At 58.5% G+C, this 27566-nt stretch overlaps 1 protein-coding gene across 1 annotated transcript in view; it reads right to left on the reverse strand.

The window, feature by feature from the left end:
* LOC138101776 (zinc finger protein 850-like) overlaps nt 1–22699 on the reverse strand; it is a 79444-nt gene extending 56745 nt beyond the window's left edge. Inside the window, exons 1-4 of the mRNA XM_068999562.1 lie at nt 22351–22699; nt 21580–21665; nt 12193–12904; nt 3828–3835 (exon numbers count right to left, since the gene is read on the reverse strand). Of these exons, the coding sequence (XP_068855663.1) occupies nt 3828–3835; nt 12193–12904; nt 21580–21665; nt 22351–22699 (1155 nt within the window). The remainder of the gene's footprint in view (nt 1–3827; nt 3836–12192; nt 12905–21579; nt 21666–22350) is intronic.
* Nucleotides 22700–27566: the final 4867 nt, after the last annotated feature.

Below are 27566 nucleotides of genomic sequence, written 5' to 3' on the forward strand. Positions count from 1 at the left end.
TGAGGGCGGGATGGGCTCTGGCTGAGCCAGCTGAAGGCTGCGCATGATGAGGCCGGGGGAACCCCGTTGCTGAGTGGGTTCTGGGGTATCCCCCATTCCTGAAGGGATGTCAGGGTATGTCCCGTTCCTGAGGCAGTTTTGGGGTCCCCCCAATGCTTCAGGAGGGGTTCTGAGAGGGGGGCTCTGGTATTTGGAAGGGGGACCTATTGTCAGAGATGCGGGGAGCCCATTTTGGGAAGGATGCTGCTGTTTCTGGCAATGTTGAGAGGTTCTGAATGGGCTGTGGGGCCCTGGCTGTCATTTTGGGACTTGAGGTGAGCCCATGGGCACAGCAAGGGCTGAGGAGAGGTTCCAAGCTGCCATTTGGGATGGAGGGATTGAGCGGGGGCCTCCAATAAACTCAATGCCAGCCCCAGTGTGTCGATGGCAGCCCCAAATGGCTCGATCCGTCAGCCCCAAGGCCCGGCTGTGGGGAGTCAGGAGCCACAGAAGGGGAATTGGTGTCCAGGAGGGGTGGGATGGGATGGGATGGGATGGGATGGGATGGGATGGGATGGGATGGGATGGGATGGGATGGGATGGGATGGGATGGGGTGGTTTGGGCACTTGGAGTGGGGCACTCCAGGGAAGAAAAGCAGGATCTGCTTCTGGGGAGGATCCTTCTGTTTTTTGACATATTTGGGGCCTCTAAGTTGTTTCTGGGAGGTTGCAGTGAATTTGGGGAAGGTGCCGTAAAGCCCCCGCAATTTGTGGGACTGAGGCGAAGTCCCCACATTTTGGGAGGGTGAGGGGACCCCAATTGGGAGGGGATCCTGCTGCTTTGCACCCCTTCAATGGGGTGAGAAGTGGCTTGTGAGGGAAGGAAGGAAGGAAGGAAGGAAGGAAGGAAGGAAGGAAGGAAGGAAGGAAGGAAGGAAGGAAGGAAGGAAGGAAGGAAGGAAGGAAGGAAGGAAGGAAGGAAGGAAAACAATGTGAGTACTGAATGAAACAAAAAAAAAGGTAAATAACTGAGTTGTCTTTTAAAAAATATCAATTCCCTCTGAATCCAAAGTTGCAGAAGACTTTTCACTCCACATTTGGGGTTTGTTTTTATCTCTCATACTTTTCTGGTTCTTTTCTTTTTTCTCTTGTTTTTAATAGATAACCTCTCCTAGGAAAGGAATGCAGAGCAAAATGAGACCCATTTCTGGCAGGCACTGAAAGTGTGGGCTCCTGGTCTGGTTCCTTTTGTGTGGATCCCTCATCTCTGTGGCACGGGGGGAATAGCAGTGCTGGGAGCCAGCAGCGGGCTCTGGAGCATCCCGCTCTGGCAGCTCTGAGGAGGTGGCACATGTCCTGCTCTCCTGCTGCCCTCCAAAGCACAGAATGCATGGGCAAGTTTAGGCCCAGCTCTGGGCACAGCCAGCATGGCCTGGGCACGGGAACGGGGGGCAAAGCGGGCGGGATCCTTCTGCAGCTGCCTGGTGGTTTCTGGTTTCTGTGCCCAGAGTGCCAGGATGTTCTAAAGAGGTGCTTGTCCATGCAGCCCTTGGACAGGCCGTCCTTGGAAGAGCTCTTCAGTGCCCCTTGGCTGCAGGGTGTTCATGTGCCCTAGAGGATGGCAGAGACCTACGGGCACAGTGTGATCCAGGGGCCTGGCAGGTAACAGCCCCACACATCTCTTGGCAATCAGTGGCAAAGCAAAGCAGACGATTTTGTCCTGCCTGTAGCCCTGGGCAGGGAGCATCAGAAGGGAACACGCAGCTCTTGGGCTGCAGCTGAGCTGGAGGCCTGCTCTGGCAAGCACTGGTGGCCACCATCCCCCCTGGTTTTGCTTGTGTGGTTCACTGATGGCTGGGGCCCTGGGCAGAACCCTGAGAGCCTGGTGTGGCCCCAGGGAAAGAGAAGGAGCCCCTGGAGAAGCTGTAGCAGGTGGGGCTGCTGCTGCTGGAGCCACCAAGGACGAGCTCAAGGCCGACAACCTCTTCCTGGAGCTGGCCAGCGGCAGCTGAAGATGATGGCCTTTGATTCTGGCACCTTCTCCAAAGACACGCTCCACGGCCAGTGTGCAGGTGAGTCCAGAGCCAGGGGGATGCTGCCAGAGCTGGGCATGGCACGGCCTGGCCGGGCACCAAAGGTTCCCCCTTTGCTGGGGCGGCTGCAGGGAATTCTTCAGTGGCTGCCAAGCTGCTTTTGGGCTCTGGGCAGCTGCTGAGGAGGTGGCTGTGCCATGGCTGGCTGCAGGCTGGGCACATGTCCTGCCCTCCTGCTCTGCTCCCAAAGGCAGCAATGCTGGGCAGCTTTGGGCCCAGCTCTGAGCACGGCCAGCACGGCCTGGGCACTGTGGGCGGCTGGGACAAGGCCATGAAATCCAACATCTGGCCTTGTTTGGGGCTGTATGGTCAAAGTCAGCTCCCTTGGCTCCTCCTTGAGCCCTGGCCAGGCTTAGGAGGAAGCCAAGAGGAGGATGAAAGCAGATGTTCCCGCACTGGAAGTGCTGTCAGTTTGTTTCTCCAGCACTGTCAAAGCTGGGCCCTCTCGCAGCGGGGTTGGAGCCTCAGCTGTGGCTGGAGGCAGCTGCAGGAATTCCCAGTGTCCGGGAGTGGCTCTGCAGTCCTTGGCTGGGACAGCTTCCCCCAGCTGATGGGTGGCTCTGTGCAAGCTCAGCAAGAACAAAACCATCTCTGTGTGAGCAACGCTGTGCTCAGCACAGAGCCAAACACAGCCCCAGAGAAAGGCCTGGCAAGGAAATTCCCTCTGCCCCAGCCCACAGCAGCACCCCATGGCCACCCACCATCACCACGGCTCCACGGGTTCCTTTCCATGGCCCCGGCCCTGGCCACGGGACCTTGGGCTGGTGGCCACGGCAGCCGACTGCAGCCCAGGGCTCCGTGCCCGTGTCCATGGCACAGTGCCCGGCCACGGGCCCTGAGTGCAGGTGAGCGTGCCAATCCCCATGGCAGCGGGGCCAAGCGTTGGTGTCTGTGGCACCAAAGTGAGGAACGGGTCCCTGTGGCCGCTGCCGTGGCACCTGAGGGCATCAGCGAGTGTCAGTGCAATTGTAGCTGGCACCAGCCCCGGCACCGCTCTGTCCTGAGGGCTGCCATGGCAGCCGAGGGCAGCCACAGGTCTGCGGGCAAGTGGCCACGGACCCTGAGTGCAGCAATGGCTCCTGGGGGGGTTTCCGAGGGAACTGGAACTGATGAGGGTTGCCATGGCATCCAACCCCTGGGATGTCACACAGCCACCCTGGGATGTCACACAGCCACCCTGGGATGTCACAACCACTCAGTGATGTCATAGTCTGCTATAGGATGTCAGACCTCTGTCCTGTGGTATCAAAACCATATCTGTGATGTCACAGCTCACTCTGAGATGTCACATAGCTACCCTGTGATGTCATAGCCACTCTGTGATGTCACACCACCTGTGATGTCACAGTCATCTCTGTGATATCACACAGCTGCTCTGTGATGTCACAGCTGACTCTATGATGTCACACAGCCACCCTGTGGTGTCACAACCCACTCTGTGATGTCACAGCCTGTTCTGGGATATCACTCGACCACTCTGTGATGTCACACAAGTGCCCTGTGATTTCACAGCTCTGTCTGTGATGTTCCAACTCTGCACTGTGATGTCACACCAGCACCCTGTGATGTCACAGCCTGCTCTGTGATGTCACCATTGCTCTGTGATGTCATAGTCTGCTGGATAATGTCTGACCTCTGCCCTGTAAGGTCAGAGCCAAAGCTGTGATGTCACAGCACCACTCTGTGATGTCACAGAACTGCTCCATGATGTCACAGCTGACTCTATGATGTCATACAGCCACCATGTGATGTCACAACCCACTCTGTGATGTCACAGCCTGTTCTGTGATGTCACAGCCCTCTCTGTGATGTCACACCCATACCCTGTGATGTCACAGCCCGCTCTGTGATGTCACACAGCCCCTTTCTGACATCACAGCTGCTCTGTGGCTCTGTGACACAGACACAGAGGTGGTACCAAAACTTCAGTGAAACAAAACCTCCTCAGCACCAGCGCAGCACGAAGCAGCAGCATTCTTTATTGGGCCGGATGCACGAGGGGAGAGCCCCTCCCAAAGTCGTGTGTGCCGAGTTCAGGAATGTTCCTGTTTGCAGACTGGGTTTCACAGACACATTCCCAGATTGTCCCACAAGAAACACACACATGACAATCATTGCCCCAAAATCATTGCATATTTCCCCCACCCCTTTGCACATCCCTTCTTCTGCCCTGGGGCTCTCTTTGGGAGTCCCTGGTGCTCGGTGACCCCAAAGCCAGCCCTGACTGCCCGGTGAACTGGTGAAAGTTGGCACACCTGGGCTGGTTGCTGCCCACAGAATCAGCCTTGTGCGGATCCATGGCCAGTGGCTTTTGGAGAAGAAGCATTGTATGAACCCACCAGGTGCAAACGGTTTTTCATCTGGCAAATTTCCCCCCCTTGGAGGGTTGGGAAGCTTCTCTTCCCTTCAAGCCTTCGGAAGCCTCACTCTGCTCCTTTACTCACATCCCACGAGTTCCTCAGCTGCTTTCACAACCATGTTCTTTACACAGCTCAAAGCAAGTGTCAGAAGCACAAGTATTGCTGTGATCCCAGTTAGACTTTGCAAAAGTCAGGCCAACCATCAGTCAGGGAAAATCCAAGTTCTTTAATTTTATCCAACCAGTTACTGTCTAACCCTCTCTGAACTGGCTGGAAACATTCCCATTGTCCTGTCTGAGGGTGATTCCATACTGCTGGAATTTGACAGCTCCAGGGGGTATCAGTGCAATCTGTCAGCTGATCAATATTTCCTGAGGTAATTTCCAGATCTGCTTTGGAAATGTTACAATTCTCAGCAGGATTGTTCTGATGTGCCCATGGTAAGGAATATTCTCCTTCCATCCCTGTCCAGGTGCCCTGGGTGCTATTTCCTTCCCACAAGTGTTCCCAGATTTTTGTCAAATTGCTGACTGAAGCTCCCCACGGAACTGGATTTTCTGCAGAGGTTGGTGTTGGCAAACAAGCTGTTACAGGGGTCACATTCTGTCATCTGCCAACACCTTGCACTGACTTTGAAAACCACATTTCCCTTCCCAGAAGTCAGGAACATTGTTTCTATTATTATTATAAATACACAATTATTGATCATCTTCATCCAGATCCAATAAATAGTATCCCCTTAGAAAATCCTATTCAATACCTAAAACAATAGGATTGATGTAAAACCCCAGACTCCACGGTGTCAGTCAGTCTTGTTTCTGCTGTGTTTAATGTGTGCTCACTGGTTTTACCCGCATGTGATGAACCCCGAGTTTGATTCCTTCGACCTTGAGTGCAGGGTAGGTTACCAGGAGGACTTGAGATGGTCCCTTCCACTTTGGCTGGATTGTTCCAAAATTCCAGGTGCTGATGCACACCGCATCTCCTGGTTGGAAAGGATGTACAGGCGAGTCCAGCCCCAATGATCTGTTGAGAACCATGCACCTTTTAAGGCTTACAAGAGTTAGTCCCAGTGCTATTAAATATTCATTTCTGCAAAACTTCTGAGCCTTCCCTTGTCTTGTTGGTGCCACACGGGAAAGCTTCTGGCCATCCAGAAAAAGGATCCAAATGCCAAAATGCCAAAATGTGCCAGTCCCCCTTCTGCCTGGGCAGTTCTGCAAAATCAGTTGGCCAAAATCACCTGGTGATTCCCATGTAATGAGCCCTGGAGGCAGCCTTCTTCCTTCAAAACCAATCCCATCTTTCTCAGCAACGGATCTATTATTTTTTGCCATCTTTGTGCTTACTGGATGCCTTTGTAAACTGGCCACCATATTCTCCATTTCCTAATGTGTTTCCTGATGTTTGAGTTCCGTTTTACATTAATTGTGGAGCTACAATTACCTGCCCACAGGGGTTTGCCAATCACCTGCTGGGATTTTCCGGAGCTGCTGCTGCTGGGGCTGACTGCCTGTCCTGATCACTGGAATCTGGTTTCTGTTGCAGAACATTCCAGTTTTTGCCAGGTATTAGTGCAAGGAGAGCTTTTTCAGCACCCTCTTGAGCTGTTTGGTCAGCCAATGGATTCCCTGGATTACCTGGGGAGTCTCCAAACCCATGGGCTTTACAAGGGCATCAGGGCCACTTCTTTTGGCTTTGGCACACTCTGCAGTAGGTGACTGATTTCTTGTTGTACTCACTGGAGACCTCTGTGCCCTTTCCTTCCATGTGGCTCCCTGGACGTGTATTATTCCAAACCCAGAGTTCAATCAGTCCATATGTTCACCCTTTGTCCTTCAGTGATTTCTAGGAAAGGTCATTCATTCTGCTTTTTGTGCTGCTGTGTTCAAAGCTAAAGCCTGGGCTTCTATGACCTGGCTCGAGGTTGCCACTGCACACCCAGCTGCCCGTTTCCCATCCGTACCACGCTGCTCCCACCAGGGTGCAGGTCCAGTGCTGGCTCCTGCATGGGATTGCTGTGGAGGTCCCAGAGTCTGCCAGAACACACTTGTTCCATGGATCCCAGGCAGTCATGGCACAAAGACTGCAAGCCTTCTGTTAGAAGGGACTCGAACACTTCCCTGTTCCAACCTTGGGCACCTTGAACCAAACCCTGCAAAGCTTTTGCTGCACCTTACAGGCAGGTCAACAGTTTACACCAGGAAAGGGAAAAGGAAAGGGAAAGGGGAAAGGAAGAGGAAGAGGAAGAGGAAGAGGAAGAGGAAGAGGAAGAGGAAAAGGAAAAGGAAAAGGAAAAGGAAAAGGAAAAGGAAAAGGAAAAGGAAAAGGAAAAGGAAAAGGAAAAGGAAAAGGAAAAGGAAAAGGAAAAGGTGCCTTTATCTTACCAGGGGTCTTTCTCTGATTTCCTTTGGACCAGGGATCAAAGGCTCTCCCCAGAATCCTTCAGTGCTGCCTGCAGGTGCTGCCATCCCTCAGATCTGTTGAAATTCAAGAGGATGAGGCCACGGGGTGTCCCAATGGTGCCTTGGTTCCATGGGCCCCGCAGTGTAACCATGGTGTCCTTGGTTCTGCAGTGTCACAATGGACCCTTCATTCCATGAGCCCCCACAGTGTGGCAATGGTCCCTTGAGTCCATGAGGCCCCACAAGGTCACAATGGTCCCTTGGTTCCATGGCCCCGCACTCTCACAATGCTCTCCTTGGCTGCACAAGGTCCCGGAGTGGCACAAGGGTCTCCTTGGTGCAGAGACCAGGGCAGAAGGGTTCCACAAGGCCCCAGAGTGTCACAAGGATCTCTTTGGATCTGCAGTGGCAGAACTGACCCTGGGTTACACGAGATCCTCCTGTGTCCCAAGGGCTCCTTGGTTCCACAGGGCCTGATTCTCTGACACTTCAGAGATGGTGTTGGACAGTTTCTATTTTCCAGCAGTTTGGTGACGAAAGGAGCACGCTGGGCAGAGCACGGAGATGCTGCTGCTGTCTGCTCAGGGGAAAGGGCCCAACAAGGCTGAGGGGCTGGGAGGCTGCTGGAAGGGCCGTGCCCCACATGGTGCAGCTTTCCTGGGAGGGAGGGAGGGAACAGCAGGAGAGACACGCAGTGCCCCACAGAGCAGCTGGGCAGGGGGACACTGGGCATGAGGAGGAGGAAATGTCCCTCCCAGGGCAGCGCTGGGGCAGGAGAAGCACCCAGAGGGAGGATGAGCTCAGGGCATGTGTGTGTGCCCAAGGCACAGAGGGTGAGGCTGGGCACAGCTCAGGCCAGGGCTGGCAGTGGCAGGGCAGAGCTGGCGGGGCAGTGAGATGGGAGTGTGCAGCCTGCAGGGACACAGCAGCAGCGGTGGGACAGCGCAGGACAAGCTGTGCTGGACATGGCCAAGGGCCCTGGCAGGGCTGGCAGTGCCCAGGAGAAGCCAAGCCTTGGTGCCCTGGGGCACAGCAGCGTCTGTGCCACCAAGGGCTGGGAGGAGACACCTTGTCCTGAGGCCCTGGGGCCTCCTGGCACAGCCCCAGCAAGGCTGGGCACTGTCAGCCCCTTGTCCTGCCCTCAGCATCCCCCCACATCCCAGTGGCCTCAGGGATCTGCTGCAAGGAGTCCCTGGGGAGCCTTGGTCAGGAATGGCCCTGGGGGGCTCCTGAATGCTCCCAGGGACTGCAGGGTTTTCAAAGGACTTTGGCTTTGGCTTTTGCCTGGGAGTCTTTCTTTCCTAGCAGGTGTTATCTAATAAAAACAAGAGAAAAAAGAAAAGAACCAGAAAAAGTATGAGAGATAAAACCCCAATGTGGAGTGAAAAGTCTTCTGCAACTTTGGATTCAGAGGGAATTGATATTTTTTTAAAAGACAACTGTGTTATTTACAACTGTGTTATTTTTTTTGTTTCATTCAGAACTTACATTGTTTTCACTCCTTCCTTCCTTCCTTCCTTCCTTCCTTCCTTCCTTCCTTCCTTCCTTCCTTCCTTCCTTCCTTCCTTCCTTCCTTCCTTCCTTCCTTCCTTCCTTCCTTCCTTCCTTCCTTCCTTCCTTCCTTCCTTCCTTCCTTCCTTCCTTCCTTCTGAATTCCTTCCTTCTGAATTCCTTCCTTCCTTCTGAATTCCTTCCTTCCGAATTCCTTCCTTCCTTCCGAATTCCTTCCTTCCCTAAAAAGCCACTTCTCACCCCATGGAAGGGGTGCAAAGCAGCAGGATCCCCTCCCAGTTGGGGTCCTCTCACCCTCTCAAAATGTGGGGACCTCGCCTCAGTCCCACAAATTGCAGAGGTTTTCTGGCACCTGCCCCAAATTCAGTGCAACCTCCCAGAAGCCACTTAGAGGCCCCAAAATTGTCAAAAAGCACCAGGAGCCTCCCCAAAAGCAGCTCCTGGTTTTCCTCCCTGAAATGCCCCACTCCAAGCGGCAAAACCACCCCATCCCTTCCAAACTTCATCCCACCCCAACGATGCCATCCCCATCCCATCCCATCCCATCCCATCCCATCCCATCCCATCCCATCCCATCCCATCCCATCCCATCCCATCCCATCCCATCCCATCCCATCCCATCCCATCCCATCCCCATCCCATCCCATCCCCATCCCATCCCATCCCATCCCATCCCATCCCATCCCATCCCATCCCATCCCATCCCATCCCATCCCATCCCATCCCACCCCACCCCTCCTGGACACCAATTCCCCTTCTGTGGCTCCTGACTCCCCACAGCCGGGCCTTGGGGCTGACGGATCGAGCCATTTGGGGCTGCCATCGACACACTAGGGCTGGCATTGAGTTTATTGGAGGCCCCCGCTCAATCCCTCCATCCCAAATGGCAGCTTGGAACCTCTCCTCAGCCCTTGCTGTGCCCATGGGCTCACCTCAAGTCCCAAAATGAGAGCCAGGGCCCCACAGCCCATTCAGAACCTCTCAACATTGCCAGAAACAGCAGCATCCTTCCCAAAATGGGCTCCCCACATCCCTGACAATAGGTCCCCCTTCCAAGTACCAGAGCCCCCCTCTCAGAACCCCTCCGAAGCACTGGGGGGACCCCAAAACTGCCTCAGGAACGGGACATACTCTGACATCCCTTCAGGAATGTGGGATACCCCAGAACCCACTCAGCAACGGGGTCCCCCCGGCCTCATCATGCGCAGCCTTCAGCTGGCTCAGCCAGAGCCCATCCCGCCCTCAGCAGCCCCAGCCCAGCCCAGCCCTCCTGGGCAGGAAGCCCCAATGGCCGAGCCGGCCTGGGACACTTGCAGGGATGCGGGGGCAGCCGCAGCTTCTGGGGCCAGCCTGTGCCAGGCCCTGAGCGCCCTGCCAGGGAACCATTGCTGCCCCACATCCCATCTCAGCCTGCCCTCGGGCAGCGGGAAGCCGTTCCCTGGGGCCCGGCCCCGCAGGCCCTTGGCAAGAGTCTCTGTCCCCCAGCAATTGCTGCTCCTCCCTGCTGCGGGGCCCGAGCTGCAAGTTGATTTTCTGCCGCTGGCCCCGGCCCAGCCCCGAGCCAGGGCCAGCACCTTGCAAGAACTGCCCCCAGCAGAGCTGTTCCCTCCTGCAGTAGTTACACCTGCACACCCACAGCGCCTGAGACTGCAAGCAATGAGCATTCCCTGGGCACATGTGCAGCCCAAGCAGCTCGAGGACAGCCTTGCAGCAGGACTGCTCTCAGCTGAGCCAAAAAGGCCCCTCTGGCAGCTGCAGGGCCATTGCAAAGGGCAAGGGCCAGAGCCTGGGCCCACGGGGGAGGAAAGGGCTCTGAATTCCCCTGCCCTGGCACAGAAACCCTGTTCCCAGGCTGCTTCCCACACAGGATTCCTCTGCAGGACTGCGGAAAGCTGAGAGGCAGCTCTGGCTTCTCCACTTTTCCTGTGCTAAAGCTGCCTGGCAGAAGAAATGGAGGGACAGCTCTGGTGGCACAATCCCTCCCGGCCCAGGGCACAGCGCTGGGAAGGTCTTTCCGTGCCGAGGCTTTGCTGCGGCCAAGGAAAGCTCCTGGCTCAGGGTCACCTTTCCTGCGGGGCCAGACCCCCCGAGTGGCCCAGCAGCAGCAGAGAATTCCAGCACAGCCCCGGCACGGGCAGGGCGGCCCTGGGCGGGCTGCGGGAGCCGGCAGCGCCTGAGCTCAGAGCAGCTGAGCCCGGGGGCTCTTGGCCAAGGCCGAGGCCCAGCGAGCATTTCTCAGGTCGCAGGGCGGCCTGGAAAGGTGCTGGGGGGGATCATTCACCCCCCAGTGCGGTCCCAGTGGCTCCCAGGATTTCCATGTCCGTGCTCCCAGCACTGCTCCCAGCCCTGATCCGTGGGGATGGGAATGTCCCGCTCCCTTCCCGGGGCAGGCTCACACCTGAGCCAGGTGTGCAGGGCAGGACCTTGCCCTGAGCCCAAGCCCTGTCCCCCCTCAGGATCTGCTTCCCATCGGCCTCTTCCTCCTGCGGCCCCAAGCCCAGCTCGGTGCTGAACGAAGGGCGCTGGGCCGGGGTCATCCCCCGGCGGGGGCTGCGCACCCCCTCTGCCCCCTCCCCAAATTCCCTCCCGGGGCAGCAGGGGCTGGCTCAGGAGCCCTGTGGGCAGGGAAAAGGGGGTGACACCGGGATGGGGGGGTCACACACGCTCTGGGGGGACACACACGGCCCCTGGGGACCCCCCCTCACCTTCTCCTGCAGTGCCAGGAGGATGAACCCCAACATGGAATCCCCGACCACCAGCAGCATCTTGGGGGTGGGGTCTGGTGGCAGCTTTGGAGTCTGGGGGAGAGGCCCTAAAACCCCCTCCCAGCCCCACAGCCACTCCCAGACCCCTCAAACCACCCCACAGCTCCTGGCCAGGAACCCCCCAACCACTCCCTGCATCATAAATGACCCCAAGAACCACAAAATTCTCTCCAAGACACACGGCCCAGCCAAGATCACCAAAACTCTCTGAGACCACCCTAAAAGGCCCCTCCAAGAACCACAAATGCCCTCAAGAGCCACAAAAGCCCCTCCCAGTCCCCCAAGGAGCCCCCCAGACCCCCTCCCAGCCCCCATGGCACCGACCAGGACAGGCTGGGGGACAGGAACATCCACAGCCCTGAGCAGCTCAGGCACTTCAGCAGCGATTTGGGCACTTTGGACGTCACACTCCAAAGGGAGAGACCCAGAGCAGGGACTGGGACAGACAACCAGAATTCCTGATGAATAGGTGGGCTCAGGTGGACACGTTCTGACAACACAAGTACAAGATTGTGGCCCCAGTCTGCCTGGCTTCACAGCCCCACAACACTCAGATCCTCCCGAATATTCCCCTGAACCCCAAATTCAACCCCAAATTCCAGTAAAATGGTGCCGCTTTAGATCTCTTTGTTTAATTTCTTTATTTCTACCCCAATTTTGGTTGTTTCAGTGGGATTAACACAGAAATTACTTAGGCTGCAGAAGATCTCCAAGGTCATCCAGGGTTGCTTGATACCACCAGAAAAAACAACTGGACAGAGCAGATGAAAATTTTGGGGTGTAAAGTTAAAAAATCAGCTCTTCCCAATGAATTTCCAATGACGATCTGAGTCCCGATGGATGTTCCTGCCCCTGCGTTCACCCAGGTGCCTACAGGGATCCAGGAGAACGTGGAGAGCACCAGCCAGGGGTCTTCCCAACACGGATCACAGGGAATGTGGGTCACCAGGGCTCTGCCAAACGTGGCTCCTCTGATGGGAGATGGAGCTGGAGCAGAGGACAAAGCTCTTCCCACAGTCGGGGCACTCGCAGGGCTTCCCTTAGCGGTGCCTCCGTTGGTGTTGGGTCAAGTTAGAGCTGTCTGAGAAGCTCTTCCCACACTGGGGACACTCGTAGGGCCTCTCCCCAGTGTGGATGCGCCGGTGGGTGACGAGGTCAGAGTTGTACCTGAAGCCCTTCCTGCAGTCGGGGCAGCGGAAGGGCCTCTCATCCGTGTGAATCCGCTGGTGCCGGAGGAGACTGGAGCTGGTCTGAAACCTCTTCCCACACTCGGGACACTCATAGGGCCTCTCCCCAGTGTGGATGCACTGGTGGATGATGAAGGAGGAGCTCTTTGAGAAGCTCTTCCCACACTGGGGACACTCGTAGGGCCTCTCCCTGGTGTGGATGCGCCGGTGGGTGATGAGGTGGGAGTTTTGTTTGAAGCCCTTCCTGCAGTCGGGGCAGCGGAAGGGCCTCTCATCCGTGTGAATCCGCTGGTGCAGGAGGAGAGTGGAGCTGGTCTGAAACCTCTTCTCACACTCAGGACACTCATAGGGCCTCTCCCCAGTGTGGATGCACTGGTGGCGGATCAGGCTGGAGCTCTGGCTGAAGCTCTTCCCACATTCCCCACACTCATAGGGCCTCTCCCCGGTGTGGATCCTCTGGTGGTTGATCAGGTGGGAGCTCCACCTGAAGCTCTTCCCACATTCCCCACACTCATAGGGCCTCTCCCCGGTGTGGATCCTCTGGTGATTGATCAGGTTGGAGCTCCACCTGAAGCTCCTCCCACATTCCCCACACTTGTGGGGCTTCTCCCCATCGTGAAGCTGCTCATGAACCACCAGCTCTGACCTCTGGCTGCATCTCCGGCCGCCTTCCCGGCACAGGGTGGGTCTTTCCTCCTCAGGGCACCCTGGGCTGCATTTGCAGCCCCTCCTCCTGTGGGATCTCCAGGGCTTTTCCTCCCCGTTGGATTCCTGTGCCATGGAGCTGCTCAAAACGGCCTCTTCCACCAGGTTCTGCCGCGGGGATTTGTCCTCCCTGGGCTCCGTCCTCAGCTCCTTGTCTGGGGAGGAAGGACAAGGAGAGGATGGGATTTGCCTCCGTGCCACAGGGAAGGGGAAGGAGATCCCCCCAGTCCGTCCCCGGCAGGACGGCGTCGGCAGCGGGGTTGTCCTGCAGCCGGGGGCGATGCTGGGCTGGGAGATGGAGCAGGAGAGAGGGGGAAAGGGGCACTGACTTCCTCCTCACCTGCCTGGGGCTCCCAGGGCATCTTCCTCTTCCTCACAGCCTCCTCCTCCACCTGGCCAAGGGTTGGGAATGGGAAATCCTCATTCTGGGAGAAACAAGAGATGAGTGTGTTGGGTTGGGGCTTCCTCCTGCCCAAGTCCATCTCTGGAACTCACCGGGGTCCACAAAAACTAACAAAAAATTGGCAGTGAGTCCTAAAAACGGCTCCAGGAGTTCCCCCTTTCCAGTCTCCTCACTTTGGGGTTCTGGGGGTTCCCCTTGTCAGGGCTGCTGGGGGTCCCATGGGTCCTGGGGATCCCCCTCTCCGGGGTCCTGCTTAGGGATGCTGGGGGGTTTTGGGGGTCCCACAGGTCCCTTTTTTCCCAATTCTGCTTTGGCTCCCAGAGGTCCCAGGGTCTCCCTCTTCAGCCTCCCTCCACTCCAGGAACTTGGGGCTCCCCCCTATCCTCACTGCCCCTTTCAGGGCTGAGAGATCCCAACCCCACCTCATCTCCAGGCCCCCCCACCCCTCCAGGCTCTTGGGGGTCCCCCAGCTCTGGTATCGTCCCTCCCTGCTCTCCCCACTCCAGGGGTCCCGTGTTCCAGCCCCCAGCTCTCCTGGGGATCCCCAAACCCAATGTCCAACCCCACCAGGACCAGGCAATCCTCACATGGACACCCCAAGACCCCCAAGGGGCAATTATGGCTCAGCTTTGGAGTCCTGCAAGATCCACATATCCCCTCTGGCCCAAAAAATCCCTCCCAGGGACATGCAAGGACATCTGGGGCTCGATTCCAGAATCTGCAAGCTCCAAACACCCCTCCAAAAAAAACCCCTCCTGCTGACCCCCCGATAGATTTGGGGTGAGCTCCCCCTCCCCGCTCACCTGCAGGATGGGGGGAAGATGCTACCGGGGCTGGGGGTGCTGCGGACACAGTGGGCGGGCGGTGGAACCTCGTGGTTCTCCAGCTCCTCCTCCTCCTCTATCCCTCCTCTTCCTCCCGCTCCTCCACCACTCCCACCCTGCCCCCCCTTTCCCACCCCCTCTGCCCCACGGCTGCCTCAGCACCGGCTGCTGTGTGGGGGGAGCCCCCGATCAGCCCAGGGATGGACAGGGGGGTTGGGGACCCCCCCAGTGCGGATCCCTCCCTTCCCCAGAGCCCCAGGGAATCGCTCCAGGGCTCAGGTGCTGGGGGACAGGGCTGCACCCCCATGGAACCGCTCTTCTGCTGTCCCAACCCCACCTTTCCCTCTGTCTTGGGGTGACCTTATGATGTGTATCCCATATCGCTGCCTATGCCCAGAAATTAATTCCTGTGCCTTTCTATGCCTCTAAACTGAGCCTGAGAGGGGGAAGGAAAAAACTGAGCAAAACTTTTTCAAAGCAGTTTGCAGCTTGTTCAAGGTCACACACAGATAGCAATTGGTTTCCCAGCTGTGGCAGGGGAGGGGGGAAGCACCCGGCCGGCTGCGCCCAGAACAGTTTCTTTTTTGGCCAGTTGTTCAGCTGCTTTTTCTCCGGAGAGAAACTGAGAGCTGAATTTTTCCTCCCCTTGAAAATCCCCTTTTCTACTGGACTGCTTGATTGCTTTAATATCAGAGCACATCGGGAGGACTTTCAACTGGGCACAGACGGCCTGGCCCTGGGCCAAGCCCCAGCTCCGAGGAGACCAAAGGGAGGACTCTAACACTTTCCCAGGTTTCTTCCTCCGCAGCAACAGATTTTACAGTTTAGCGTTATTTTCCTTTCCCGTGTGTTTGGTAAATAAATAGTTTTATCTCCTCCACTTTCCTTCGAGAAAAATTTATTTTTTCCCAAACCTGGTGGGGGAGGGGTGGTTGTGCCTTCTCTCAGAGGATATATTTCTAAATTTGGCCAAACCAGAACACCCTCCCCTCTCCTCCCCTTTCCCAGCGTTCCCCCAATCCACAGCCCCATTCCAGCTCAATTTGGGTGTCCCATCCCCCTCCCGCTTTGCTTGGGGGTCCCAGCCCCCTCTTCCCCTCCTCCTTCTGCACCTTCCCCATCCCCAATCCCCACCTCCCCTCCCCCGGCCTTGGTTTTGGGGGTTCCAGGCCCCTCCTGCTCCCTTTGGGGGTTCCATTCCCCATTTCGCTCCATTTGGGGTCCCAGACCCGCCCCCCTTCTCACCGCTCACCCCGCGCCCGGGGGGGCTCCCAGCACCACCAGTGCCACCAGTGCGGCCCCAGCTGCCCCCACACGCCCCATGCCCAGCGCCGGGCGCTGCCGACAGCCCCAAAGCAGCCGCGCTGTGCCCTGGGGGGTCCCCAGAGCGGCCCCGCCCCGCACGGCACTGGGAGCACCAGTCCGGACCAGTGCGGAGCGCGGGCGGGCGGCATCAGCCGTGCCCGGGCAGGGCCGGGCCCCGCGGGGCTCCCGCCCGCACTCGGCCCCCGCCGGGACAGCGCGGGGGGGCCCGGCCTGGCCGCCCCCACCTCCCCCTCCCCAAATTCCGCTCCGGGGGGCGCTGGGGGCGGGGGGGGCTCAGCTGCGGCCAGAGGTGCCGGAGCCACGTGTCCCCCGCTGCCAGCACCGCCCCCTCAGGATTAGGGGTGCCCCAAAACTCCCTCGGAGCTGGCGGATACCCCGCAGGCCCCTCAGGACTGGGGTCCCCCCGGCCTCATCATCCCCAACCTTCGCCTGCCTCATCCCAGGCCCCATCCCGCCCATCCCCCTCCGCCACACTTCATCCCACACCCCAATCCACATCCCACCCTTCCCGGGCCCCATCCCGCCCCATCCCATTTCTCCCGGCAGCCGCCACCGGGACCCCCCAAAACCCCGCGTGCCGGGGGCTCCCCAATATCCCCCAAGGGGCATTTGCGACTCACATTCGGAGCCCTGCAAGATCCAAACATCCGCCTCCCCTCCCCTGCCCCACCAAACCCCCGTTCCCCAGGAACCAACAAAGATATTTGGGGCTCGGTGCTGGAGTCCTCCAAGCTCCAAAAATCCCCTCTCCCGAAAAAACCCCAGGCACCGCCCAAGATATTTGGGGCGAGCTGCCCCTCCCCGGTCACCTGCGGGATGGGGGGAGCGGTGTTCCCGAGGCCGAGAGCTGCGGACACCGAGAGCGATGGATGCACATGGAGGCTCCTCTTCCTGCCCCCTCTGGCCCGCCTCTTCCTCCCGCCCCTCCCCCTTTATCCCTCCTCTTCCCCCCGCTCCTGCTCCTCCAGCCGTCCTCCGTCCAGCAGCTCCGCTGCCGCCCCCAAACCTCGGGCTGGAGCGGGGGGTCTGGGACACAGCCCCGTGCTGGGGGGCAGAGCCGCTGCTGGGGCCATCGCTGTGTCCAGGGCATCCTTTGTGCCCCTCGGGCAGCTCCAGGCTCCCGAGGGCTCCCCGAGGCTTTCTGTGGCTGTCCCTGCTCCCCAAATCTGTCGCGTTTAATGCCCGAGCGCGGCAGCCCCGTGCCCTGGGGCAGCAGCCGGTGCCGGGACACAGCCCCGGGAGCTGCGCTAATGCCCGGCCGTGCCAGGAGGGACTGAGGGGAGGGGGCTTCATAAGGATCCCCCCTCTGCGCCCCTGGCTGCGCACGGAAAGGTTCCTTAGTGCATGGGAGCGATTTTCCGGGGTTTCTGGGCTCGGCGGGGCCGAGGCGGCGGCAGCGGGAGCCGCGGGGCCCGGCCCGTGGGGGCGGCCGGGCTGGAAAAGTGCGCGGGGCCCCAGCGCGGTGCCCGAGGGCTGAGCGGAGCTGACGGGAACAAGCCCCGGAACCCCCCGGTGCCCGAGGGCTGAGCGGAGCTGACGGGAACAAGCCCCGGAACCCCCCGGTGCCCGAGGGCTGAGCGGAGCTGACGGGAACACCCCGCTCGTCTCCGCCGCTCCAAGCCGCTTCCCCGGCTCCGGCTGCCGCCGCCGCCCGGCCCCGGCGCGGTCCCGCGGGGTCGCCGCTCTTGGCGCAGCTGGAGGGCTCGATCCGAGCCGCGCCCCGCCCGTCCCTCGCTGCGGCTCTTTCGGTCACACGGAGCGGCCGAGACCCCGCGCTGCTGCCCCGACGCTCCCTCGCTGCAGCTCTTTCAGTCGCTGCGCAGCCGCCACTCCCCGTGCACTTCTAGAATTTATTATTCCATTCTCCTTCTTTTATTCCATTCGCACCTCCCATCCCACGCCCTCCGCTGCGGCTCTTTCAGCGCCGGGCTCCTCGCTGGTCTCGCGGTGCAGCTCCTTCGGTGCCACGGGCCGGCGGAGACGCCCCTCGGTGTGGCTCTTTGATTGGATTTTCTTCTTTCCTCGGCGTTTTCTCTCGTTCCCAGCTCGCCCGTCCCGCCGAGCGGCTCCTTCAGGGGCCCGGGGCGGCACCGAGCCCTCGGGGCGGCTCCAAAGGGCCCCGCCCGCCGCCGCTGCCCGAGGCCTCCCCGCTGCTGCCGGGGATCGGACACCGCAGGCGGCCCCGGCCCCTTCCTCTTCTTCCTCTTCTTCCTCTTCTTCCTCTTCTTCCTCTTCTTCCTCTTCTTCCTCTTCTTCCTCTTCTTCCTCTTCTTCCTCCTCGCTGCTGCCAGGGTTCAGCCCCCGCCGCCGCCCGGCTCCTTCTGTCCATGATGACAATGCGGATCAAAGGAGACCATGGTGACACTGCGGAACCGCATGGAACCAAGGAGCCATTGTGACACAGTGGGGCCTCATGGAATCAAGGAGACCATTGTGACCCAGGTGTTGCATGTGAAGGCAAGGAGCCATTGTGCCACTTTGGGCTTCTTCCCTTGAGCTCTGCAGCTGGCTGTCCCAGCCCAGCGCACCATGTGCCACCTGCTCTCCTCAGGGCTCTGCCTGCACACAGGCCCAGGAGAAGTTTTCCTGTTTGCAAGGAAAGAATGGAAAAGCCTGAGCAGGTTTCCTAAACAACAAACCCCGCTCAGGAGCCACATGCTCAGTACAGGCTGCCTGGAATGATGGCCCCTTTCTACAAGGGTCAGTGTGAGCAGGAATGATCTCTGGGAGCAGAATTCTCGGAGTCTTTCCACTGAATTCTCTGTGCCTGTGTCTTGGGGTGACTTTAGGATGTGTATCCCCTATGGCTGCTCTATGCCCAGAAGTTAACTTGGTGCATTTCTGTGCCTTTCAACTGAGCCTGAGAGGGGGGAGAGGAAAAAAAAACCGGACAAACTTCTCAGAGCGTTTGTTCAAGGACACACATACACACTCCTCTGCATCCTGCTTGCAGCAAGGGTGGAGGAAGCAACCTTCTTGCTTTTGAGCCAGTTTTCAGCTCCTTTTCTCTGCAGGGAGATGGAGAGTTGAACTTTGTTCTCCTGGGACTTTGGGGTTTTTTTTCCCTTCTTCTCTTCTTGACTGTTTCAACATCAGACCACACCAGGAGAATTTTCGCCCGAGGTGGGGGCCCTGAATGTGGGCCCATGACCCAGCTCCAAGGAGGAGGAGGGAGACTACACCTCCAGAAGTGTTGGGGTTCCTCCCCCCTGCCATGAGGTCATGGGAGAGGGGACCCTGGGGTAGAGGCATGGCCTGGGCACGGGGTCTCCCTTCTCCCTGCTCACATGTGCCCTAATCCTGTTCAGCACTGGTTATTTTGTGTTGCCCTGTGCCAGGAGGGCCCTGCTTGTCCCGGGATTGCTCAGTTCTTTGGCAGTGCCCCGCCCATGTGGCTGGAGAAGAAAGAGCTCTGAAACTTCTCTCAAGAATCGCTCCCTATTTCTTTCCACGGGCCTCGCTGTCTAGGGATGTTTCAGGAGACCCCACTGAAACACGAAAGGACTCTTCAGTTATCCCAGGTTTCTCTCCACAGTGAGAGGTTTGAATATTTAGCATTGTTATCCTTTTCCTGTGTGTTTGTAAAATAAACAGTTTTTATCTCTTTCACTTTCTTCCGAGGAAAATTCTTTTTTCCCGAACCTGGTGGGGGAGGGCTGGGTGTAACCTGCCTTCTACCAGAGGATATTTTCCTCCAAATTTGTCCAGACCGGCACAGCCTGTCCTTTCCCTGGGTCTCTGTTGCAGATGGAAGCTGCTGGTGCCATTCTCAGCATGAAGTCCTCTTTTGATGCAAGCAGATGTTGCCAGCTGTGTTCAGCAGCTGTTGCTCAATGTTTCTGCAAAGCTTTTGTGTTCCTCATGGAACCAAGGAGCCTTTGTGACACTGCAGGGGCTGATGGCATCAAGGAGACAATTGTGACAGTACAGAACCTCCTAGAAACAAGGCTCCATTGTGACACCGTGGGGAATCATGGAATCAAGGAGCCCATTGTGACACGGCCAGGCCGCATGGAACCAATGGTCCATTGTTACACTGCAGATTCAAGAAGACCATGGTGACACCACGGAGCATCATGGAACCATACGTCCATTGTGACACAGCGGGGCCTCATGGAAACAAGGGCACCATTGTGGCAAAGCAGGGCCTAATGGAAGCATGGAGAGCATTGGGACATTGTGGGGAATCATGGAAGCATGGAGAGCATTGTGACACTAAGGAAACTCCTGGAACCAAGATGACCACTGGTACATCATGGAACCTCATGGAAGCAAGCCTCCAGGATGACTTTGGAGGGCCTCATGGAGCACAGGATCCATTGTGACACAGCAGGACATGGTGGAACCAAGGAGCCTTTGTGATACTCCAGATCCGCATGGAAGCCAGGGTGCACTGAGACACAGCGGGGCCTTGTTGGAACCAAAGACACCTCTGCAAAAAGCAGGCTAGCTCATTGTCTTGGTTTTAAAAGACAGGTGTCTGCTAAGGAAGGCAGAAGCCTCCCTTGAATTGGCAGATATAACCCCTTCCCCTCTGAGTTATTATAATTTTGAAATCAAGGGCCTTTAGGCAATGATGTGGGAAATAGGAATAACAGCTCTTTACTATTATATATATAACCAATCAAACAAACAACAACAACTCTGGCAGTAACAGCAAACACAAACCCAGTCCTGGCCTTCTCGGCTGTCGGGCCCTTTCCCCTCGGGTGCAGTTCCGCTCGCAGCCGGCAGGGGCGCTGGCGGCTCCCGGTGAGCAGGGCAGGTGCGATGGTTCCCCCGCGGCTGCAGGGGGCGCTCCGGAGCGAGCTCGGGGAGCACGCGGCACCGGTGCCCTGGGATCTGGGAAGGGATGGAACAAAGGCTTCACAAACCCCTGGGCAGCCGATCCCGGTGTCCGGCCGGACCCTCGGGAACAGCAGGCTGGAACGGCAGGGATGAGCACAAATCCTGGGTGGCAGACGCGATGTATCCAAGCGGGGAACCCCCCCGGAGGCCCAGGCAGGCAGGGCGGGCACGGCTACAACGAAGCGAAGGCTCGAAGCAGCAGCGGGGCAGGGCAGCCACAGCCCGGCCTCCAGTGGGATAGGGAAGGTGGGCCGGGGGTCCTGGGATCTTTGTCCGCGGAAAGAAAAAACGGCCGAAAAGAACCAGCAGCTTCTCCCTCCGAGAACGCCGAGAGCAACTGACCCCACAGCCAGGTCCATGTCCGTGCTCCCAGCGCTGCTCCCAGCCCTGATCCGTGGGGATGGGAATGTCCCGCTCCCTTCCCGGGGCAGGCTCACACCTGAGCCAGGTGTGCAGGGCAGGACCTTGCCCTGAGCCCAAGCCCTGTCCCCCCTGCAGGATCTGCTTCCCATCGGCCTCTTCCTCCTGCGGCCCCAAGCCCAGCTCGGTGCTGAACGAAGGGCGCTGGGCCGGGGTCATCCCCCGGCGGGGGCTGCGCACCCCCTCTGCCCCCTCCCCAAATTCCCTCCCGGGGCAGCAGGGGCTGGCTCAGGAGCCCTGTGGGCAGGGAAAAGGGGGTGACACCGGGATGGGGGGGGTCACACACGCTCTGGGGGGACACACACGGCCCCTGGGGACCCCCCTCACCTTCTCCTGCAGTGCCAGGAGGATGAACCCCAACATGGAGCCCCTGACCCCCGGCAGCATCTTGGGGGTGGGGTCTGGTGGCAGCTTTGGGGGTCTTGGGGGAGGTCACACCTGCCCTAAAACCCCCACCCAGCCCCAGAGCCAATCTTGGACCTCTCAAAGCCCCCCAAATCTCCTTGCCAGGACTCCCCCAACCACACCCTGCATCATAAATGATCCCAAAAACCACCAAAACCCCTTCCCATCTCCCCCAACACCCTCCCAAATTCTCTCCAAGACACACAGCCCTGCCAGCACCCCAAAACTCCCTTGAAGACTGCACAAAAAGCCCCCCAAACCCCCTCCCAGCACCTCAAATGGCCCCAAGAGGCTCAAAAGCCCAGCCCAGTCCCCTCAGACCCCCTCCCAGCCCCCATGGCACTGACCAGGACAGGTTGGTGGACAGGAACATCCACAACGCAGAGCAGCTCAGGCACTTCAGCAGCGATTTGGGCACTTTGGGGGGGACACCCTGGATGGGCAGACCCAGGGAAGGGACTGGGACACACAACTGGAATTCCTGGAGAACAGACGGGCTCAGGTGCACACGTTCTGCCCCCACAACTGTGAGATTGTGGCCCCAATCTGCCTGGCTTCACAGCCCCACAACACTCAGATCCTCCCAAATATTCCCCTGAACCCCAAATTCACCCCCAAATTGCGGGAAAATGGTGCAGCTTTAGATGTCTTTAAATTTTTATTTTTACCCCAATTTTTGCTGTTTCAATGGGATTAACATAGAAATTACTTAGGCTGCAAAAGACCTCCAAGATCATCCGGGGTGGCTTGATACCACCAGAAGAAACAATTGGACAGAGTAGATGAAAATTTTTAGGGCATAAAGTTAAAAAATCAGCTCTTCCCAATGAATTTCCAATGTTGATCTGAGTCCTGATGGATGTTCCTGCCCCTGCGTTCACCCAGGTGCCTACGGGGATCCAGGAGAACGTGGAGAGCACCAGCCAGGGGTCTTCCCAACCTGGATCACAGGGAATGTGGGCCACCAGGGCTCTGCCAAACGTGGCTCCTCTGATGGGAGATGGATTTGGAGCAGAGGACAAAGCTCTTCCCGCAGTCGGGGCACTCGCAGGGCTTCCCTTAGTGGTGCCTCCATTGGTGTTGGGTCAAGTGAGAGCTCCTGGAGAAGCTCTTCCCACACTGGGGACACTCGTAGGGCCTCTCCCCGGTGTGGATGCGCCGGTGGGTGATGAGGATGGAGTTTTGCTTGAATCCCTTCCTGCAGTCGGGGCAGCGGAAGGGCCTCTCATCCGTGTGAATCCGCTCGTGCAGGAGGAGATTGGAGCTGCTCTGAAACCTCTTCCCACACTCAGGACACTCGTAGGGCCTCTCCCCAGTGTGGATGCGCCGGTGGCGGATCAGGTTGGAGGTCCAGCTGAAGCTCTTCCCACATTCCCCACATTCATAGGGCTTCTCCCCAGTGTGGATCCTCTGGTGGTCGATCAGGTAGGAGCTCCACCTGAAGCTCTTCCCACATTCCCCACACATGTGGGGCTTCTCCCCATTGTGAAGCTGCTCATGAACCACCAGCTCTGGCCTCTGGCTGGATCTCTGGCTGCCTTCCTGGCACAGGGTGGGTCTTTCCTCCTCAGAGCACCCTGGGCTGCGTTTGCAGCCCCTCATCCTAAGGGATCTCCGGGGCTTTTCCTCCCCGTTGGATTCCTGAGCTGTGGAGCCGGTCAAAACGGCCTCTTCCACCAGGTTCTGCCGCGGGGATTTGTCCTCCCTGGGCTCCGTCCTCAGCTCCTTGTCTGGGGAGGAAGGACAAGGAGAGGATGGGATTTGCCTCCGTGCCACAGGGAAGGGGAAGGAGATCCCCCCAGTCCGTCCCCGGCAGGACGGCGTCGGCAGCGGGGTTGTCCTGCAGCCGGGGGCGATGCTGGGCTGGGAGATGGAGCAGGAGAGAGGGGGAAAGGGGCACTGACTTCCTCCTCACCTGCCTGGGGCTCCCGGGGCATCTTCCTCTTCCTCACAGCCTCCTCCTCCATCTGGCCAAGGGTTGGGAATGGGAAATCCTGATTTGGGGTGAAACAAGGGTGTTGAGTGTAAGATCCCTCTGCCCAAGTCCATCTCTAGAAGTCACTGGGCACTGTGTGTCCATAAAAATCTGCTCTGAAAAAGCCTCTCAGGAGTTCCCTGTCTCTGGTCTCTCCCCTTTGGTGTTTGGGGGTTCCCCCCTGTCCCAGCTGCTGGGGGTCCCTCTTTTATTGGGGTCCCCCTCTCTACTTGGTCTCCACCCTCCCCAGGCTGCTGAGAGTCCAGGAATCCAAAAGCTCCCTGCTTTGGTCTCCCCACTTAGGGATGCTGGGGGTTATGGGGTCCCCAGGTCCCTTCTCCCCTTATTCTCTGCTTCGGGGTGCAGGGGGTCCAAGGAGTCCCCCCTCCCCTTCTCCCGGCTGTTGAGGGTCCCGCAAATAGTGGTGCTCCCCCCTTTTGGGGCTCCCCACTTTGGGGCCCTGGGGCTCACAGGGGGTCGCTCCTCCAGACTGCTGGGGCTCCCCTGGTCCCGGTACTGCCCCTCTCTGCTCGTCCCACTCTGGGGGTCCCGAGGTTCCCCCTCCGGCTCTCCCAAGGGGTCCCGCAGCCCCCTGGCTCCGGGCTGGAGGTGGCCGTGACTGACTCGGGCAGACCCAACCCCCACCACGGGCCGTACCCCACATCCCCCTGCCCGCAGCCAGGGCTCTGCTGGCACCGCCACCGGGACCCCCAGAAACACCTCCTGGGGACCCCCAATGTCCTCACAAGGGGCATTTTCTGCTCAGCTTTGGAGTTCTTCATTCTCCAAACATCCCCCCCAAAAAAACACAACCCAGGGAACCCCCCCGGGATATCTGGGCTGAGCTCCCCCTCCCCGGGCACCTGTGGGATGGGGGGCGATGATCCCACGGGTGGGGGGCTGTGAATTCAGGGAGCGCTCAACCTCATGTGGGAAGTGACTGGGTCTGAACTGGGGGCAACTGGGTTCAACTGGAACCACACTGGGAGATAATGGGAGCAGCTGTGCCCATGCTGGGGTCATACTGGGATCCTAATGGAACTGACTGGGATGATACTGGGAGTGTCTGAGGATGACTGCGACCATACTGGAATCAGACTGGGAGGGACTGGAAAGGTTCTGGACATGACTGGAACCATACTGGAGGTGACTGGGAGCAACAGAGACCGTGCTGAGAGCAAATGGGTTTGTATTTGGAGTAACTGGGAGTGACTGGATTCATACTGGGAGCAACTGGGCCCACACTGGGAGTGACAGGGAGTCACTCTGGGCATGACTGGAATAATACTGGGAGTATCTGGGAGTGACTGGGGTCATACTGGGAGTGACTGTAACCATGCTGGGGGTGACTGGGATCATACTGGCATTGAGAGGGAGCAGTTGGGATCACATTTGGGGACACTGGGACCATACTGGAAGTGACTGGACCATACTGGAAGTAACTACAGGTCCTACTGGGGCCATACTGGGAGGCACTGGAATTACAGCAGGTGTGAATGGAACCATGCTGGGGGTTGCTGGGAGCTGCTGGGCCCATGTTGGGAGGAAAATGTGGACACATTGGGAGCAACTGGGATCAACTGGAAGGTACTGGAACCATGCTGAGGGCACTGAGACCACAACTGAGGCCACAACTGGGGCCACAGCTGGGATCATACTGGGAGCAACTGGGACCATACTTTGGGAAACTGACAGAAACTGGGATCATGCTAGAGGACCCTGGAAGTAACTGGGAAAGACTGGGATCATTCTGCGGTAACTGGAACCTTACTGGGGCAACTGGGAGTGCCTGGCAATGACTACAAACATGCTGAGGGCAACTGGGATATACTGGGAGTGTCTGTAACCATACTGGGGGTGACTGGAATCACACTGGGAACAGCTGGGATCATGCTGGGGGGAAATGAGACCATGCTGGGGGCACCTGGGAGCAACTGGATCTATGCTGGGGGAAACTGGGCATGACTGGGACTATTCTAGGGGCAACTGGGATCATACTGGGAGGAACTGGGAACAACTGGAACTATGCTGGGGGCAACTGGGATCATACTGGAATCACAGTGGGTCCATGCTGGGGGAGACGGGGATCATACTGAGGGTGACTGGAATCATACTGGGATTGACTGGGAGTGGCTGTGAGCAACTGGAATTGTGCTGAATGCAGCTGGGAAGAAATGGGAGTGACTGGGAGCATGCTGGGGGTGACTGGGATATACTGGGAGAGACAGGGAGTCACGGGGATCATACTGGAGGCTACTGGGCTCATGCTGGCATTGACAGGGAGCAACTGGGAACACCCTGGGGGCCACTGGCATCCTACTGGGAGTGACGGGGGCCTTGCTGGGATTATAGCGGGTGTCAATGGGGGTTACAGGGAGCTACCAGGCCCATGCTGAGAGCCTACTGGGGATGCACTGGGAGGAACTGGGAATGATAGGATGCATGCTGGTGACAACTGGGATGTACTGGCAGGGGCTGGGATAAATCTGGGGGCAACTGATCCCTGCTGAGGTAACTGGGAGTGCCTGGGAATGACCATGAGAATGGTCAGGGCAACTGGGATATACTGGGAGTGTCTGAGACCATGTGGGTGCTGACTGGGACCACACTGGGTGTGACTGGGAATGTGCTGGGGGCAACTGGGAGCAATTGTGAGCGACTGGGGCCCTGCTGGGAGAGTCTGGCATCATACTGGGAGTGACTGGGACTATGCTGGGGCAACTGGGAGAACTGGGAACACACTGGACAAAAGTGGGAGGAACTGGGAGCAACTGAGACTGTGCTGGGGGCAAATTGCATCATAATGGGCGGTGACTGGGAGTGACTGGGTTCATACTGGGAGCAACAGGGAGTGAGGGGAAGTGACCAGGATCATACTGGGATCATACTGGGCTCATACTGGGACTGATGAGGAAACTGGAACCACTCGGGGAGGGAACTGGGCTCATACTGGGAGCAGCCCTTTCCCGGCCCCGGGACCCCCGAGCCCACTTCCCGGCCGTGCCGCCCCTGCAGCCCCCAGACCCCCCCGCCGCGGTCCCGCCAATCCCAGGGGTCCCCCCTCTCGGGGTCCCCGCTTTGGGCTTCTGGGGCTCTCCTCTCTCCGGGGTCCCGCTTAGGGAAGCCGCGGCTCTCCCGGGGGTCCCCAAAACCGGTGTCCCCCCGGCCCCGCCGGCCCCGCGTTGTCCCCACGGGGCCCCGGCAGAGCTCGGAGGGCCCGGCCCGGGAAGCCCAACCCCCACCGCGGGGGGACCCGCATCCCCCCGCCCCCGCCGGGGCTCTGCCGCCACCGACACCGGGACCCCCAAAAACACCGCCCGGGACCCCCCGATATCCGCCCGAGGGGCATCTGCGGCTCGCCTTTGGAGTGCCGCAAGCTCCAAACATCGCGCCGCCCGCCCCGACAGAGAGGATGGAACTGCGAGCCCCAAATAGATTCCTGCGAGCTCCAAATATCCCTCCCCCCTCCAAAAGCACCGCCCGGGATGTTTGGGCCGAGCTCCCCCTCCCCGGGCACCTGCGGGATGCGGGGCGGGCGATGCTCCCGGCCCGAGCGGCTGCGGATGCAGAGAGCGCTGCCCGCACGTGGAGCCTCCTCCGCCTGCTCCGCCTCCTCCTTCTTCCCCCCGTCCCTCCTCTTCCTCCTCCTCTGTCCCGCCTCCTCCTCCTCCTGCCCTTCCTCCGTCGCTGCGGCCGCGGCCCAGGAGCTCTCGGGGCAGCGGGGCCGGGCCGGGCCACGATGGGAAAGGGCTGGGTCAGCCCAGGGCGAGCTGGGGCAGCGGAGGTTTGGGGCAACAATGGGAAAGGGGTGGGAGAGGGGGGATCCGGGGAGGTGGGACAGCGGGAAAGGGGTTCCACTGGGGTCCCCCAGTTAACCCCAGCACCCCCAAACCCCGTCCCAGCCCTCCCCGTTCCCTCGCCACCCCCGGCTGAGTGGGGGGCTATTACCGCAGGCCTGGTTCCTACGGTATAGCACCGTGTCCCGCAGCCATAGGGAGGAGGAGGATGAGAAGATCCAGCAGGCAGGAGTTGTGCAGCAAGATTGATTTATTTAATTATTTTACAAACTCTTTTATAGACTTTTTTCTTCATAGCCTAATTGGACAAAGGGCCAGCCACCCCTTGGGGGTGATTGGCTAAAATCCTAAAACATCCATTGTCAAAATATTTTTCTACTATACCATAAACAAGACTTTTCAAGGTTGCAGGTGTCTGGGTTGTTTACATTCCCTGCTACCTCTTCTGTGAGAGAGAAAAGTCTCTCACGGACTTAGAAAATAACAAGAAAATCCTCGCTAGCAGCATTTTTGTAACTACAATTCCCCCTTTTTGTTTTATAAGAGAACAACTCTACTATTA

This window comes from Aphelocoma coerulescens, unplaced genomic scaffold, assembly GCF_041296385.1.
Source record: "Aphelocoma coerulescens isolate FSJ_1873_10779 unplaced genomic scaffold, UR_Acoe_1.0 HiC_scaffold_46, whole genome shotgun sequence".
Taxonomy (NCBI): Eukaryota; Metazoa; Chordata; class Aves; order Passeriformes; family Corvidae; genus Aphelocoma; species Aphelocoma coerulescens.